Source organism: Arvicola amphibius, chromosome 14, assembly GCF_903992535.2.
Source record: "Arvicola amphibius chromosome 14, mArvAmp1.2, whole genome shotgun sequence".
In the NCBI taxonomy this organism is placed as follows: domain Eukaryota; kingdom Metazoa; phylum Chordata; class Mammalia; order Rodentia; family Cricetidae; genus Arvicola; species Arvicola amphibius.
In genome coordinates, this window is record NC_052060.1 from 14,091,195 (window position 1) to 14,105,668 (window position 14,474).

At 49.8% G+C, this 14,474-nt stretch overlaps 1 protein-coding gene and 1 long non-coding RNA gene across 3 annotated transcripts in view; one reads left to right on the plus strand and one right to left on the minus strand.

Annotated features, from left to right (window-relative positions):
* Nucleotides 1–785: 785 nt before the first annotated feature.
* Nucleotides 786–4,756, minus strand: LOC119801115. 2 transcript variants are annotated; one of them, XR_005283142.1, is made up of 4 exons: nt 4,516–4,756; nt 2,177–2,230; nt 1,761–1,897; nt 786–905 (listed from the first exon to the last, which is right to left on the minus strand). It is a non-coding gene; the product is annotated as an uncharacterized LOC119801115 (long non-coding RNA). The 2 variants fall into 2 exon arrangements; XR_005283141.1 differs by lacking the exon at nt 4,516–4,756 and adding an exon at nt 3,555–3,712.
* An 85-nt stretch (nt 4,757–4,841) lies between these two features.
* Tspan2 (tetraspanin 2) overlaps nt 4,842–14,474 on the plus strand; it is a 42,774-nt gene continuing 33,141 nt past the window's right edge. The window contains exon 1 of the mRNA XM_038311268.1: nt 4,842–4,979. Within this exon, the coding sequence (XP_038167196.1) occupies nt 4,911–4,979 (69 nt within the window). The 5' untranslated portion in view covers nt 4,842–4,910. The remainder of the gene's footprint in view (nt 4,980–14,474) is intronic.

A 14,474-nucleotide genomic window follows, 5' to 3' on the forward strand; every position in this document is an offset into this window, starting at 1 on the left:
GATGTTTATCACCATATGAATGGATAAAGAAAATGTACTTTATATGCATGTGAATCAATTGAAGTTTTACAGTCACGGAGAAAAATGACAACATGACATTTTCAGAAAAAATAGATGCAACTGAAAAACACCATGTTAATCAAAACAAACTAGAGTCAGAAAGACAAATCTCATGTTTCCCTCGTATGTGGAGCCTAGATTTAAGATGATATGTATACATATATGCAGGTATATATTTGTGTATATGTGTGTGGGGGTCATGAACTAGCAAAGGACTCATAAGATGAGAACAAAGAATCTAGGGGAAGTGGGAAATAGGTAACGGAATACGTTAATAAGAAAGTAGGAGACTCAGTGGAAGAAGAACAGGAACCATCTGGAAGGGAAGGGACACAGAGAGGGGACCATGGGGACAGTGGAGGAGGGAAAGGATGATAACCAATATAGTGACACATAGTGTATGAAGACACTGTGTTGAAGCCCACTTCTAAATCAACAAAGATAAAAACGTGTCATCTCCAAAGAGAGCAATTGCCGGTACTACCTTACCTTGACGTTTAATGTCTGCTCATTTAAAGCCGTATGCTATTTTAGTCAACTGCACACTAAAAATAATTTGAAGGATAACTCAAACGCTAAGAAGCTAATTAACACTCCGCGTCTTACAGGTCTCAAGAGAAAAGTAATTCATTTTGACCATCATATAACCGCCTTTGTCCAGACAAGTATAAAAAGACACTCAAGAAAAATCTTTGAAGCATTAAAATGCATTATTTTAGACTTAGCTGAAAATATTGTTCAAGAAGAAAGGGGAACGCTGTAAGATTCCAGTCTGTTCAAGAAGAGCTTGTTCGTGTGTTTTCAAAAGGATGACAGTGGTGACGGGTCACACTGGCATGCGGTTTCTAGCACAGGTATTGAAATAAGCATTGTGACCATTTTCTTTAGGATGTTTAATAGTTAAGGTATACCAGAAATGACATCCTTTAAAAATATCCAAACTTACAAGAAAATAAGTTTAGGTGTCAATTTAAAAGTGTGAGACTAAGTACTGCACAATGTCAATTATGTGCAAATCTAGAACAGACAGAGAAAGCAAACCATAGCAAGGCCGCCCCCCAAAGATGTGGGCACAGGTGTCCTGGGAAGAAGCCCACGGAACTTCCTCGTCGGTGGCAATGCTCGGTGCCCTGAAAGGGTTTGGATATTTGCTGAGCGCTATCAAATGGTATACCTAAAGTCTAAACATTTTGTGGAGGCTAATTTTACTAAGGGAAAAAAAAAACATAAGCAAATGTTTGAACTCTAATGTCATTTATGCTACAGTTTGGGGGAAAACACTTGGAATGCAGAACGAGTAAGAGGTTACCAAGGAGACAGCTGTACAGATAGTAATGGAACCAAAGCAGGATATTTGCTTTGGAATCTAGATAGTGATGATATGTGTTTGCTGCCCAATACTTTGACTTTGCTGTACATCTGAAAATACTCATAATAAAATATTGCAGGGAATGGGCAAAAGGAAATATTTTTCATAATTATTTTCAGCACATGTCTGAGAAAAGTTAAAACTGATGATTGGTGAACTGTCACCTTAACTGTCTGTCACAAACCTCCCTCCAGGATCCCAATCATAGTTCCCACCAGATCCAAAACTCCGCAGATCCAAAACTGAATATATTGTCTTTTCTCTATCGGGAGGGACCACCTCAGCTCCCAAAACAGACACAGAGTTCAACACACGCAGGGATTTATCCTACCTAGCAAGAAAGATGGAAGTAGGGATGTGGTGTTGCTGATCCCACAGTCTGATGGCGTCCCAGTAGGCAAGTCTGCAGTTCTCTTGATCATCCTTCATAGTCCCAGTATGTTAGAGCACCATGGTCAGGCACCATGTCTGGGTTCAGGAGAAGACAGAAATGATGGCTCTGATGATCAGTTTAAAGGCTAATGTCCTGTGTTGACACTTAAAGTAATCCTTTACTTGGATATAATAATGCATCTTGAAATGTGTCATTAGCTAGGATGCTCTCACCCACAAAGACATGTGGTACACACACAGCACTAAAATCCAGAGTAGAGCTGGAGAAGTGGTGAAAAGCGCTTGCTGCATGCATATCCACAGGACCTGAATTCTGCTCCTGACACCCACCCATGTCAGGGGACTCACACCCACCTCTAACTCCAGCTTTAGGGGATATGACACTCTCTTCTGGCCTCTGAGGAATACCTGCACACACAGACACAAGTACGCACACAGAGTGAGGGGGGAGGGAGGGAGATTTAAAAAAATAAAAGTAGACTTAAAAGTAACTTTGGAATTGGCTGACTGGATGATAGAGAAATGTCATCTACAATCTAGATTTTTTTTTTCAGCGTTCTGCTTTGTTGTCCACAATGTTCGATCTGTCCCCAGCCTTGCACCAAGAAGGACACAGCAACTTCAAGTAAAGATCCACATGCAGCAACGATGAGAAGAGAGACCAACTGGTCCTTAGGAGCCACCACTCCCCTCTCATTAGCAACAACACCTGCCAGTTTATTTTCTGAGCTACAAGGGAAATGGGTTTGCCTTAAGGAGAGGAGAGCTGACTCCCTTATCTGAAGCTAGTCCTGCCAAGCAGCCTAAGACCTAACTTTGTGAAGGGAACTGTTAGGATTAATCTCACTCAAAGGTTTGATGAGTCCTAGAATCACCTGGAGACATGTCTCTAGACAAGCATGAGACAGAGCAGCTTGATTAGGTGAGAAGGGCGCCCACTGTGGGTAGCACCATTCCCTGGCTTGAGAGCCTGGGGTAAGCCCAAGCACTCATAACTCTCCGTTTCTTGACTGTGAATACTGTGTAGACAACGTGCCTCAAATTCCTGCCGCTGTGACTTCATGAACTGCATCCCTGGACTGTGACTTAACGTGAGCCCTTTCTCTTCATCCTTGGCTTTTGTGGAGCTATTCTGTCACAGCAACAGGAAAAGTCGCTAAGACATGGGTTGAGTGTATACTGCAGATAGGAGTGTTACAGGAGGCCCGTGATACAACGTTTCTAACAAACGCACAAGGCTTACAGGGCGGAAGAACAGTAGATTTATTATATGTCGTAATAGAAGTTCTGTTCCCAGAAATGACAGAATATATAATCTCTAGATATTACAGACATAAAACTCAACAATATGATACAACGCGACAGAATACCATCACTGCTCCCCGTTGATTTACTGGATGCCTACTGGGCAGCGGGGACTACTCACTAATTTCGTTCCCCTTTCAGAGCAACACAGAGGTGACAGAGAGAGTCTGTGTGACTGAAACTGAGGGCTTCCCCTCTGCATACTAATGGCTTCTGTCTTCGTCTCCAGCTCACTGTGGCTACCAGAATCAGCGCTTTCATTTTTCTTCTCATTTTCATAAACAAAATTCACTAGCTATTCAAAGATAGAGATTTGATATAGGCCGAGGAGGGAACATGGTGGAGACTGACTTGGTCGTGAGGTCCTGGCTACCTCTTCTATCATACTCCACGCCCCTCACTGATCCGGGCCCTTTACAGATCTTACCTCCTTGAGCTTCCCAACTCTTTTAAAGCAGGTACGGCAGTCTCCGTATTGAGATGGGAAAGAGAGGCCCAAGGAACTTGGGACAGCTGCGGCACATGAATCGGCCACCTGCCCACAGCAGTTTGCTCTCCCTCCCCGCTTCCCCTTACTTTGGCTATCTCTCTGACTCCTGCTCCTGAGCTAGGCTGTGCTTCCTCCCTACCGCTCCCCCCCCCCCCCCCCCCCCCCCGCCTCCTTCTCTCTCTGCTGGGACTCTTTTTACAAGTCAGGAGCTGGCCCACTCTTCCTAGGAAAAGCCTTCCTTAGTCAAGGCAGAGGCCAGGCTCTCACCCAGCCCCTAAGGCACCCACCATGCTCAGATAATTTGCTTACAGATCTGTGCCTGGCTTCTTCTGTTGTCCCTGGGGCTTGCTACTATGCCTGGCCTATAATTGGCACTTAGAGTGTTGCTAAATTAATGCACCAGCTCCCTGATTTTACACTTTCCTGTCTCCCCCGTGCCGTCTGACACCACATATTGTAGACACACGACACACTTAGTCAACTGGAGTGGGTGCCGCCTTCTCACCAGTAACCTAACTTAATAAAAAACAAAGCAAAACAGAACCCGCCCCACCCCCATCTACACATCTCAATCTAGACCCGGAGAATTTAGAGTGCTCTCAAGGCCCCCAGTCTGTCAAACCCGGTAGAATGTGGGAAGTCTGACTCCCCTTTGCTGGCCTGGCCGGCTGGGCTGGGCCGAATGGGGAGCAGGGCCGCCGCCTGGTGCGCCTTCTCCCAGTTCTTGCCTATTAAGGTAAGAGTCCTCTAGGAACGCAGCGACGGGAAGGAGGGTACCCAGCAGCGGCCTCCGCGCTTGGAGGACTCTGATTAACCGCAGCCCTGGATCCTCTGCCTGGCGCCTCGCCACTGGGTCTACCGGCTTCAGGTCCTACTTAGCTTTACCACCTGAAGTCACCTTCTTATGTTTTCATAGCCACCGAGAATAACTTCAACCATGACCGCGGGCCTCAAAGGTGTCTGGGCACCCGGCGCTGACTAAATGGACCCCGCTTCACGGGTGGGCGCTGCTCTCGCACAGATGCTCCGATAGCTACAGGAACCCTCGCCCTTCGGCGCGGAGAAAGGTGGTGCCACCTCCGGGAGGCCGGAGCGGGTGCGCGGGACCCGGATCTCCACCCTAGGACTCCCCATCCCAGGCCAACTGGCCGCTCGCGTCCCGGGTCCCCGCCCGCAAGCCACGCCCACAGGTCACGCCCCTTCCAACCCGCCCCGCCCCTCCCGCCGGCGCCCGCCGCTCCCGGGGCTCGGCGCGGGCCAGGGGAATCGGGAGCCCGCTGCCGGGGTCGCAGTATGGGGCGCTTTCGCGGGGGTCTGCGGTGCATCAAGTATCTACTGCTCGGCTTCAACCTGCTGTTCTGGGTGAGACCCGAACCGGCGGGCCAGCTAGGGGGCCGGGGTCCCCAGGGAGGTGACCGCAATAGAGTTGGGCCCTGGGGGAAGGCAGGGTGTTCCAGAGGCGCTAAGGAGACAAAGAGGGAGGGGACGGATGGAGGGGGAAAGGGCAGAGAGAAGCTTGAGCCACCAGAGCCAGTGAGAAGACACGGTGCCTTGCTTCCCCGAGAGGAGCCATCATCCTCGGTGGCATCGCCCGGCGGATGGCGCCAGGTGCGGGGACCCAGCGGGCACCTTCATCCCGAGGGCTGGGCCCTGGTGGCAGGCGCTACCTGCAGCCCGCTAGGCACACACACACCCCCTTCGCGCGCTGCCCGCTCGGGGTGGGGGTGGGGGAGCCCGGCTGCCCGGTCAGGGTACGGGGAGGGAAATCCCTACCCTGCGGCTGCCTGGGGTGGCGCCCCATCCCAAGAGTGCGGACACACCGCCTGGCTCTGGTGGTTTGCTGGGAAAATACGGACAGTAGCGAAAATTAGGGGAGTGAGGGGTGATCGTCCTTTTTCTTGGGCATGGGGGGGGGGCGGATACTGCTGGATACAGTGGTAGGTGCTGTTCTATGAGGGGTTGGAGAATGGAGGGGCTTGGGAAGGGCAGCAGCATCCCCCAGGCTAACTGCCTACAACCAGTACTCCTGAAATGAGCTCATTCAACTTTGCAGGGTGGCGTAGACCTGGCAACATTCCAGTTAGAGATGCAGAGAGACAGACAGAGAAAGGGTCCTGGCTCCAGTCTCCTGTGTTAGCAGGGCATGGTTAGGTTCTCCAGGCCCTGGAGAACCGTCAGAGGTCCTTTCTGCACAGTCCCTTCTGCCCTTCCCTTAATAGAATGCTAGCCAGTGTAGCTGCTCAGATAGACCCTGAGGGGAGACGCGAGTCTTGTTTTGGGGGAAGTGGGTAACAGCAGGAGCAGCGATGCTTTGAAATTACTGGACTGGAAGCCATGGTGATCCCCTGTGCTCTGAGGAGGTTGTCTGGACAATAAGTAATTAATTATTGAAAGGTGGGCTCCAACCCATTAGCCTGGGTGACTCCAGCAGCTCCAAGCTCTTCAGAGACCACGTGGTCAACACCAACATTGGTCAGCAATGGACAGTTTGGAGGAGGTACCTGGGGGCTTTGCCTGAATTTTAAAAATACACATAGCTTTTGTACACCTGGGCATTTGCATATGTCACACTCCAGAAAGAAGTATTTTCGAGTACTCTTGTGTTGTATTTTTTTTTAGAAGTCTGGCTTAATTTCAAAAGCTGTTAATTATAGAGAGCGTGCCACGCTGACACCCTTCCTTCTCACTGGTGCAGATTCGGAGCTCCGTGTGAGCCCGGGAGCGAAATCTCAGGCTAGGTTTAACGCTCACTTGTGCCAGCTTCCCCAGACGTATTGAGCATTTGCAGTGGGTCAGGGACAGTGCTAGGCACCCTACATCTGTCTTCACACCCCTTTCTCACTACAGTGCTCGTGTGCAAGCGGCTCACCCCCATTTTAAGATGTGAAGACACAGAGACTCAAATCGGTCACACAGCCATTGAATGGCAGAGACAGAACTCTGAAGCTGCCTACTCCCTCTTAACCCTGTGGGAGATCCCGTCAAAGCTGCAGTCCCCAGAGTGTGGCGCCTGGGTCAACAGCATCAGTGTCCCCTTGGAATTTTTCAGAAATGGGCATTCTCACCTCAAGCCAGACTTACTGAATCAGATACTGTGGCGAGGTGGGGGAGCAGGGCCCAGCAAGCTATCTTAAAAGACCATCCAGGTAACCCAACCCCACAGGCATGGTTCAGAACCACTGTAAACAGATGGTGTCTATTAGCTTAAAGCACTGTTCTCAAAGATGCTACTGGAGCTGAGCTGATGAGAGCAGTGCATGCTGGGCGAGAACAAAGTGAGGCGGAGTGTGACCAAGTGGCAAGTTTCCCACCACTGTGTCATAAGCACATCAAGGAAGAGGAGCAAGAGTCCAGTGAGGTCTGAGAGTCTGTCAGAGGTTAGAGGTGGCTCTTCCTATATGTGATCTAAGTACAGAGTTCAGAGAAGCGACCCCAGTATCAATGAGAAACCTAAAAACTTCTCCTGGGAGACATTGGCATTCAACCCCTGAAGAGCTGGGAGGATGGGGGTGGACCAAGGCAAGCCACCAGCTGAGGCACAGAACAAAGAATTGTGAGACCTCTGAGTGACAAATTCGTGGAGCCTGAGTGCAGAGATCCAAAGCATCGCATGTGTGCTCAGACAGAGGGGGTGTGCCTGAGCAAGCTAGTCCCACTTCCAGGACGAGTTTGCTCATCTGTACAATCGGAGGGACAGAGCTGCGGCAGAAAGGAAATGTGTGAAGTACCTGATCCCACCTTCCTATGGCAGTCCTACATAGTAGGGGCTTAAAGTGATTCCTTATTTTTATTCCTAACCTCCTGGCACACAGGAAGCATCCAATAAATAGTAACTGTCTTTCTCCTGACACCTTACTGTTGGCAAACTATGTATGTGTGCCAAGTGCTGGCACGTGACTCCTTTGCTGGGTCACTATACATTATCCTCTCAACTCATACTTGGGTATTCTCCCCACTAAAGTTTACTTCTCCCTGAGAACAGAGAATTCTTTCTCCTGTTGTTTTCAGAGCCATTCCCCTCAGCACACAGAATGGTGCCTCAGCACACAGGAGGCGCTCTCTATAGAGTGAATTAATGAATCTTCAGGTTAGACGCCTGAATGTGAACGGCCTTCCTGACTTTTAGACATCAATCGGTGACTTTATCAAAGAGCCGGCCTCTCTCTGTCTGTTTGCTGTGTAGATGTCGAACTTTGCTCTCCCAAACTGGGTCCAGGAGAGAGTTAGGAGGGCCCAGCGGCTCCCAGGGAGAGGCGGGGCCGTGAGTGAGCAGCAGGTGCAGGAAGCCTTCCTGGGAAAGTGAAAGAGCACACTGAAACAGCTGACAACATGGGGAAGTCGATTGTACGGGATAAATTATTCACACACCTGACTTCCTGTCACTAAGGGAACCTGATTCCACAGAAGCTCTGCCCTGGCTTCTAAAGTTTCTTTCTTGATTGTGGAGCTTTCCCTGGAAGGAAAACTTCAGCTGTGACTTGAGCATCTCCAACCACCTTTCGAGGGATGGGGTCCCCGCTTCCTTCCGCCCCCCCCCCCTCCGTTGACAATGCTTCCCATCCTGCTGGAAGCTGACCAGGAGGCAGGCAGGGAAGCGGTAGAATGTGCTTTGTGGTCTTGGAGTCACAGATCCCTTTGGAGCCTCATCCAGGCAGCTGACTTGACGTTCCCCTCAGTTGTGTGTCTAGACTACTAAACATTCAGCCAGGCCTTTCAGAAGCAGCACAAAGCTCCTGGTCCAGGGAACTCAGTGGCACTCACACTAAGTGATGGATGCTTTAAAATCCAAAGTTAGAGCCCGGTCCCTGGCCCTACTACATTAAGTTCTGATCTGACCGTTGGTGTCTGCCCTGCCTTTATCAGGTCTAACTTTAGGGGCTGCAGTCACAGCGCTGGGTACGGCCCTGGCAGCGCTGAAATCACCTTTGTTTGTTCTTCCCCTCTGTTGCATAGCAATATAAATCAAACACTAGCACCCACCCGGCCACATATGCTGGTTTGAAGAAAAGCCTAGGCACTGTTTATTCCTTGGTTTATTGTTGTCTGCTCAGAGTTTTCCTATCATTGTGCTGCTCTGGGCTGTTGGGGGCTGTGTCCAACAGGAAGCAAGGCTGTTCCTGGCTGAAACTCACATGCCATATATGGCGAGTGGGAAGGTGGAGTCCTTTCTTCCTCAATGTGATTGATGCAACTTTGGGTTTTCACTTGGTGATGCCTGCTAGGTGCTTCTGAAAAGACTGTCTCTTTTGCTGGAGTGGGGGAGGGAGGGTGAAAGTTGTTTGACTCCAACAAGCTTATAGCTCCTGCTCCCTCCCACACATTTCAATCAGCAAGTGCAGAGCAGTCCCTTATTAGACAGGATGGTGGAGGGGGTGGAGAAAGAGAGCCTTTGGGGTCTCCCAGACAGACTGCTGTCTGTCTATAACCCGCACTGCTGGTTTCTGCTAAAGTGGGAAGACAGGAGCAGTGGTCACTATTCCCTGCTGTGCACCAGAGGGACCTAGGGAGGCTGGAAGAAGCCAAGAGTGCACAGCATGATCAGCCTGGACAGGCCAGAGCTAGTGTTCTAGCGATGTGGTAGATCTTAGGCAGGTGTGTGCACTATGGCGATTCAAATTTAGAAAGCCTGAAAAATGGATTCTGGTACTACACGGCCAAAGTTTATTCCTGGCTCTATAGGTCTCGCTGCCTTGGGGGCTGGGTTCAGTTGTTTGGCCTCTTTGAGCCTCCATTTTCTCGCTTGTAAAATGAGCACAGTAAAGTAGTACGCAAGTCACACTGTGATCTTCGTGCAGACAAGACAAGCTAATGATCCCAGCACTCAGGAGGCAGAGGCAGGCGCATCTCTGGGAGTTCAGTGCCAGTTTGTTCTACAGAGTGAGTTTCAGAACAGCCGGAGCTACACAGTGAGGTGAGACAGTGTCTCAGGAAAGAAAAGAGCAAGTTAATATATGTAAAGTCCTGCGAGGACATGGCACATGCTCAGAAACCTGAGGTCTGTTAGCAATGGTGGAATTCATATAATAGAGCACAGGGCCTGTGATCCAGGGGGCTCCTCGAGGAAAGAGGAGGAAGTATGCAAGTGTCGTATCTGATGTCTTACAGATTCTGGGAGACAGAGTCCTCCGCCTATGATCCAGTCACTCAGCAGGCACGTGCGAGATGCCTGCCTGACACCCTGCCCTGTGACCAAGTCAAAGATTAAACCCCAACCCCGTATTATCTTTCCCTAGCTTCCAGGTTGTCTTTGATGATAGCTCATCCCCAGTCCGATCTTCGCACCTAGGAGGCAGGGACTGTTATAAACCAGCATCTTCTACTCCATCGGCACCTGAGAGAGTCAGGAGGGTTCTAGATAAAAGTTCCTGTGCACTTACCCCAGAGAGGAACGGCTAGGTGTCTGCCAAGCTTCTGCGCTTTCAGGGAGAGGCCAAGGGAAGGAGATGGGTCAGGCTTTGGTGGTCAGTGCCACTCTTACTACAGTGTGAATGGGAGACCTTATTCAACTCTGTATTCTGACTTAGTAGGTCTGCATCTATAACAAGTCCCCAGGTGTCACTGGCATTGGGGCTCTAAAGACACTTTGAGGGCCCTTGTTTGAGACGTGGTCTCAAGAGCTCGGAGACCCTTGTTTCTGGATGGCAGGGTGACCCTTCCACAGGGCTTACTTTTCGTGGTTCTTGCTTCTGGTCACCACTTTATCGTTTTTGTTTTAAGGGTTCTTCTGCAGTAACACTTGGCGGTCCTGGATTGCCACCATGCATTGCATTCCACAGTGCTATTCTGGATCACATCTCTACCCTCCAGCCCAACATCCACAGAGCCTGCACTACAGGCTCATTCTCCTTAAAGCTAGAGACTCTGCCCTGACCGAAGCAAGCTGTGTTAGGCTCTCTAGGAGATGGAGGAAGGTGGGCTTGAGATGGGAACATCCAGCAGGCTGGAAGCCATCGTCCAGGTCAGCAGAGTTGCTCTGGCCTACCTGTCTCACCATCCTCCACTTCCGTTGAGAGGAAAATCAGCAACACTAATTACCATGCATACGTGACGGTAATTTACAAAATGCTTCCACGTGCATGACCTCATCTGATAATGAATTATGAGCACCTTCTATCTTCACGGTCCTTTTATTCTTAATTTTCACAATAGTTTAATTAGCCCTGTTTTCAAGTATGGAAGCTGAAAGGCACAGTAGAGAGAATGCCCAAGGCTTCCTCATTCCCACATTCTCACGTTATTAATGTGCTGGGATGCGGAGTACAAAGTGTAAGGAAATACACTAGAGGGCTGGGGAGTCGGCTCAGTGGGTAGGACCCGGCTCCAATCCCCACAACCTTTGTAAAAAGCTGAGCATGGTGCTGGCTTGCTCCTGTCCCCCAGCACTGGTGACAGGAAGATCACTAGGACTTGCTAGCTGCTCTCCTAGCTCCAGATTCAATGAGCGACCTTGCCTCAGGTTGAAGGGGGTGGGGATAAGACAGAAATAAATAGGCACCAGGCACACACACATGGGTGTACACGCACCAAAAGAAATGGAAAACTACTAGAATCAGGCATGATGGCTCACACTATAGCCCCAGCATGCAGAAGGCTGAGGCAGGAGGATTAGCTGGTTCAAGACCTGTTTGAGCTACATAACAAGACCCTGTCGCAACAAAACGAAAGTTCTGTCAGCATGGAAAAATACAGTCTACGATCAAAGTGATTATATCCAGTGCCAGGTTCAGTCCTGAAGCATTCTAGAGATGCTGGACAGGAGATGCATAAAAATACCCCCGGGAGTGGCAGAAACGGGACGGGGGGAAGGAGCGTGACTGAGGAGTTTAATGCAGGTGCAAACTAGATGGAAATTGAGAAAAGCTCCACAGAGGCCAGTTTGTTGGTTTTTTTTTAAGAGACCATTTAAAAAATTAATTTCCGCATCAGCCGCTTGAAGGGCAATTGCCCTGCCCAGGTATAAGGCCTGTGCTATGCTTTTGTGAGCACAGCCTCCTGTTAACCCCTTCAGGCCTCACCAGAACCCTGCAAAGCAGTAGCTCTTATCCGCCTGAGGAAACAGAGACAGAGACTTGTCCAGGACACGGAACTGGCCCGCAGCCGATCTGGGTCTCTAGCTGGAGCACCGGCATCTTTGTCCTGAGCCTTCCTGAGTCCCCAGACGAACAGGGAGGGAAGGTGGGAGCCGAGATGAGGGGACAGGTGACTTCTACACCTGCTCATCCACGATGGTGGCCCTGCTGTGGAGAACATGGGGCTGTTCAGACAAAAAACTAAACAAAACGTAATATTCTTGTCCTCAGTCCCACTTACTGCATTCCAAGTACTCAGCAGCCGCTGGTGCCCGGGGGCTACGATACAGGACGGTGCAGATGGCAACTGTTTACAAAGCTGGGAACTTTCTTTTGTGTCTGTGTATGTACTCAGGTGTGCCCTTGTATGAATGTAGTTCAGCATATGTAGACAACCTCAGGTAGTATTCCTTTTCTTTTTTATTTTTTTGACAAGGTCCCCCCCCCCTCTCTCCCAGAGCTCACAAAGTAGGCTAGGCTAGACTGGCTGACCAGCGAGCTCCTGTCTCTGCCTCTCCAGCACTGGCGTTACAAGGGTGAGCCACCACAACTAGCTTTCTTTCCGTGAGCTCTGGGAATCAAATCCAGATCTTTGTCTTTGCTGAACAAGCACTTTAACAGCCGAGTCCTCTCCCCACCCCTCGCTGGAGGAAGTCCCACTCGCCAACAGTAGCCTGCGCATCCTCACTCCCTGTCTCGTAGCTCTACTTCCGTCTTCTCTCATTCTAGCTCTTAAATGAACTAAACTTAAAGAACTGGATCCATTGCCTCTGAAGGGCACCAGCTTTCTGGTGTGGTTTTAAAAGCTGAAGGGAAGCCCAGCTGTCAGCCAGAGTCAGGAGAGTACAGTCAATGACAACTGGAAAGCAGTGGCAGAAATCTCGGTACCTTGGTGGGGGAGCCTTCTCGAAGGCTGAGCTTTCAGTCTGCAAGGAACAGGGAGTCCATCTGCATGAGAAGGCCAAGTGCAGGCACCCCTGGCTCTTAGTGTGGGGCAGACTTCCGAAGGCTCTTATTCTCCGTCCCCACCCCTGTAGACAGGTGATCCCGGGGTTAGAGAAGTTAGTGTCCTATCCAGGGTCTGGACCCTCCTGCTTAGAATCCCCTAGTTCTACCTCCTCCTCATACGCTATGGTTTGTGTAGGTGGCTGTGCTTATTGTCCTGCCTATGGGCATCACAAGTCAGCCTGAACACTCGAAAGAGAACATTTCTAGAAAAACAGGCATTCCTAAAGTGTGCCAAGTGTGCCCTTTATAGTAAAAGTGAATGAAAAGAGTCAGCTAATAAATGTGAGTGTGTGTGTGCATGTGAGTATGTGCGTGTGCGCACATGTAAGTGCATGTGTGCATGTGTGATGTGTGATCTGTGCGGCATTGTGAGCATGTGTGCGTGGTGTGTGTAGTATGTGTGCATGATGTGTATGGCGTGTGTGTGCATGTATATGCACATGTGTATGCGTGCGTGCGTGCGTGCATGTGTGTGTATGTGTGTGTGTGTGTGTGTGTGTGTGTGTGTGTGTGTGTGTGTAACTGAACAGGGAGGGTAAAGCCCCAAGGAGTACAGCAAGGGCTGGGGAGGTAGGTTGCATAGAAGGCTGCACGATGCCTCTTCATTCTGGAATGGACTGCTACAGGTCCTTATGACTTCAAAGCAGGTTCAAAGAAAATTAATACTAGGGGAAATGTCTAGAGAGCACCAGCCTAGGTTTTGTGCTGTCTACTCTACTCCATCCAAGGTAACTTCTTGGCAGCAAAGCATCCCACCCTGTTCCAATCTGAATTCTGCACATAGCATTTACTTGCGCCATTGATTCTCACTGTAATCATGAAAAACTGGACAAAGAGCACTAATTACTGGTCCATATTTAAGCATCCTATTTACTGAGTGACGGTCCAAAGAGCATATGTTGCTCTCGCAGAGGGCCTTTTGCTTCCCAGTGCCCACACTAGGAAAGTCATGACTGATTGTGACTCCGGTCTGGCACTCTTTTCTGGCCTCTGTGGGCACCTGCACTCATGTGCATGAGGGTGTGTCTCTGTACCTGAGCACACACATGAACAGATACACTCCATTAGTAATAATAACACAAATATTTAAAAAAGAGAGAGAGAGAATCCTACTTATGGTACCAAAGTCATCCTGTCAACCTCCTTGAAGAATGACAGGCGAGCACACAGACGACAGCTAGCGACCCCTCTCTGCTTATGTAAAGCTCAATACAGTTGAGAAATGACATCAGTCACTGCGGTTGCCAAGATCAGTGTTTGTGCATGCAGAGGGCAAAGAGGAGACCCAGTGGGTGCTACAAGGGCAAACTCCAGAGACCTTAGTGAAAACAGCTCAGCCCTGGGCAAGAAAAGGCAGGTGAGTGGGAGTTCAACTCAAGCTGTAGCCTCGTTTTGAGCACTCGTTCTGGGTCTATATGATCTTCCCAGATGAAGACATCTGCTCCCTGGCATTAGCCAGTGGCCTGGAACTTAGTTTCACTGTAGAGGACAACGATGAAGTCATCGCCTTCCTCCAAATTCTCACCGTTCCCTAGTCTGCTCTCCCCCCTGCCCCACTTCCTTTAACCCAAGGCATTGCATGTGTGCACTGAATAAACATGGCACACCCCACGCTGTCCACAGACATCAACAGAAGGTCAGCACCCTCTTTGTGGACCAGCTTCTTTCCCCAGGTTCTTCTCTTTCCCCTGAAACTTCTGCCCCTTCTCCCCCCACTGCCCTTGTCAACGGCCGCCCAGCAAGGTCAGATGACCCACTCAAGTTCACGTCATAACCAACT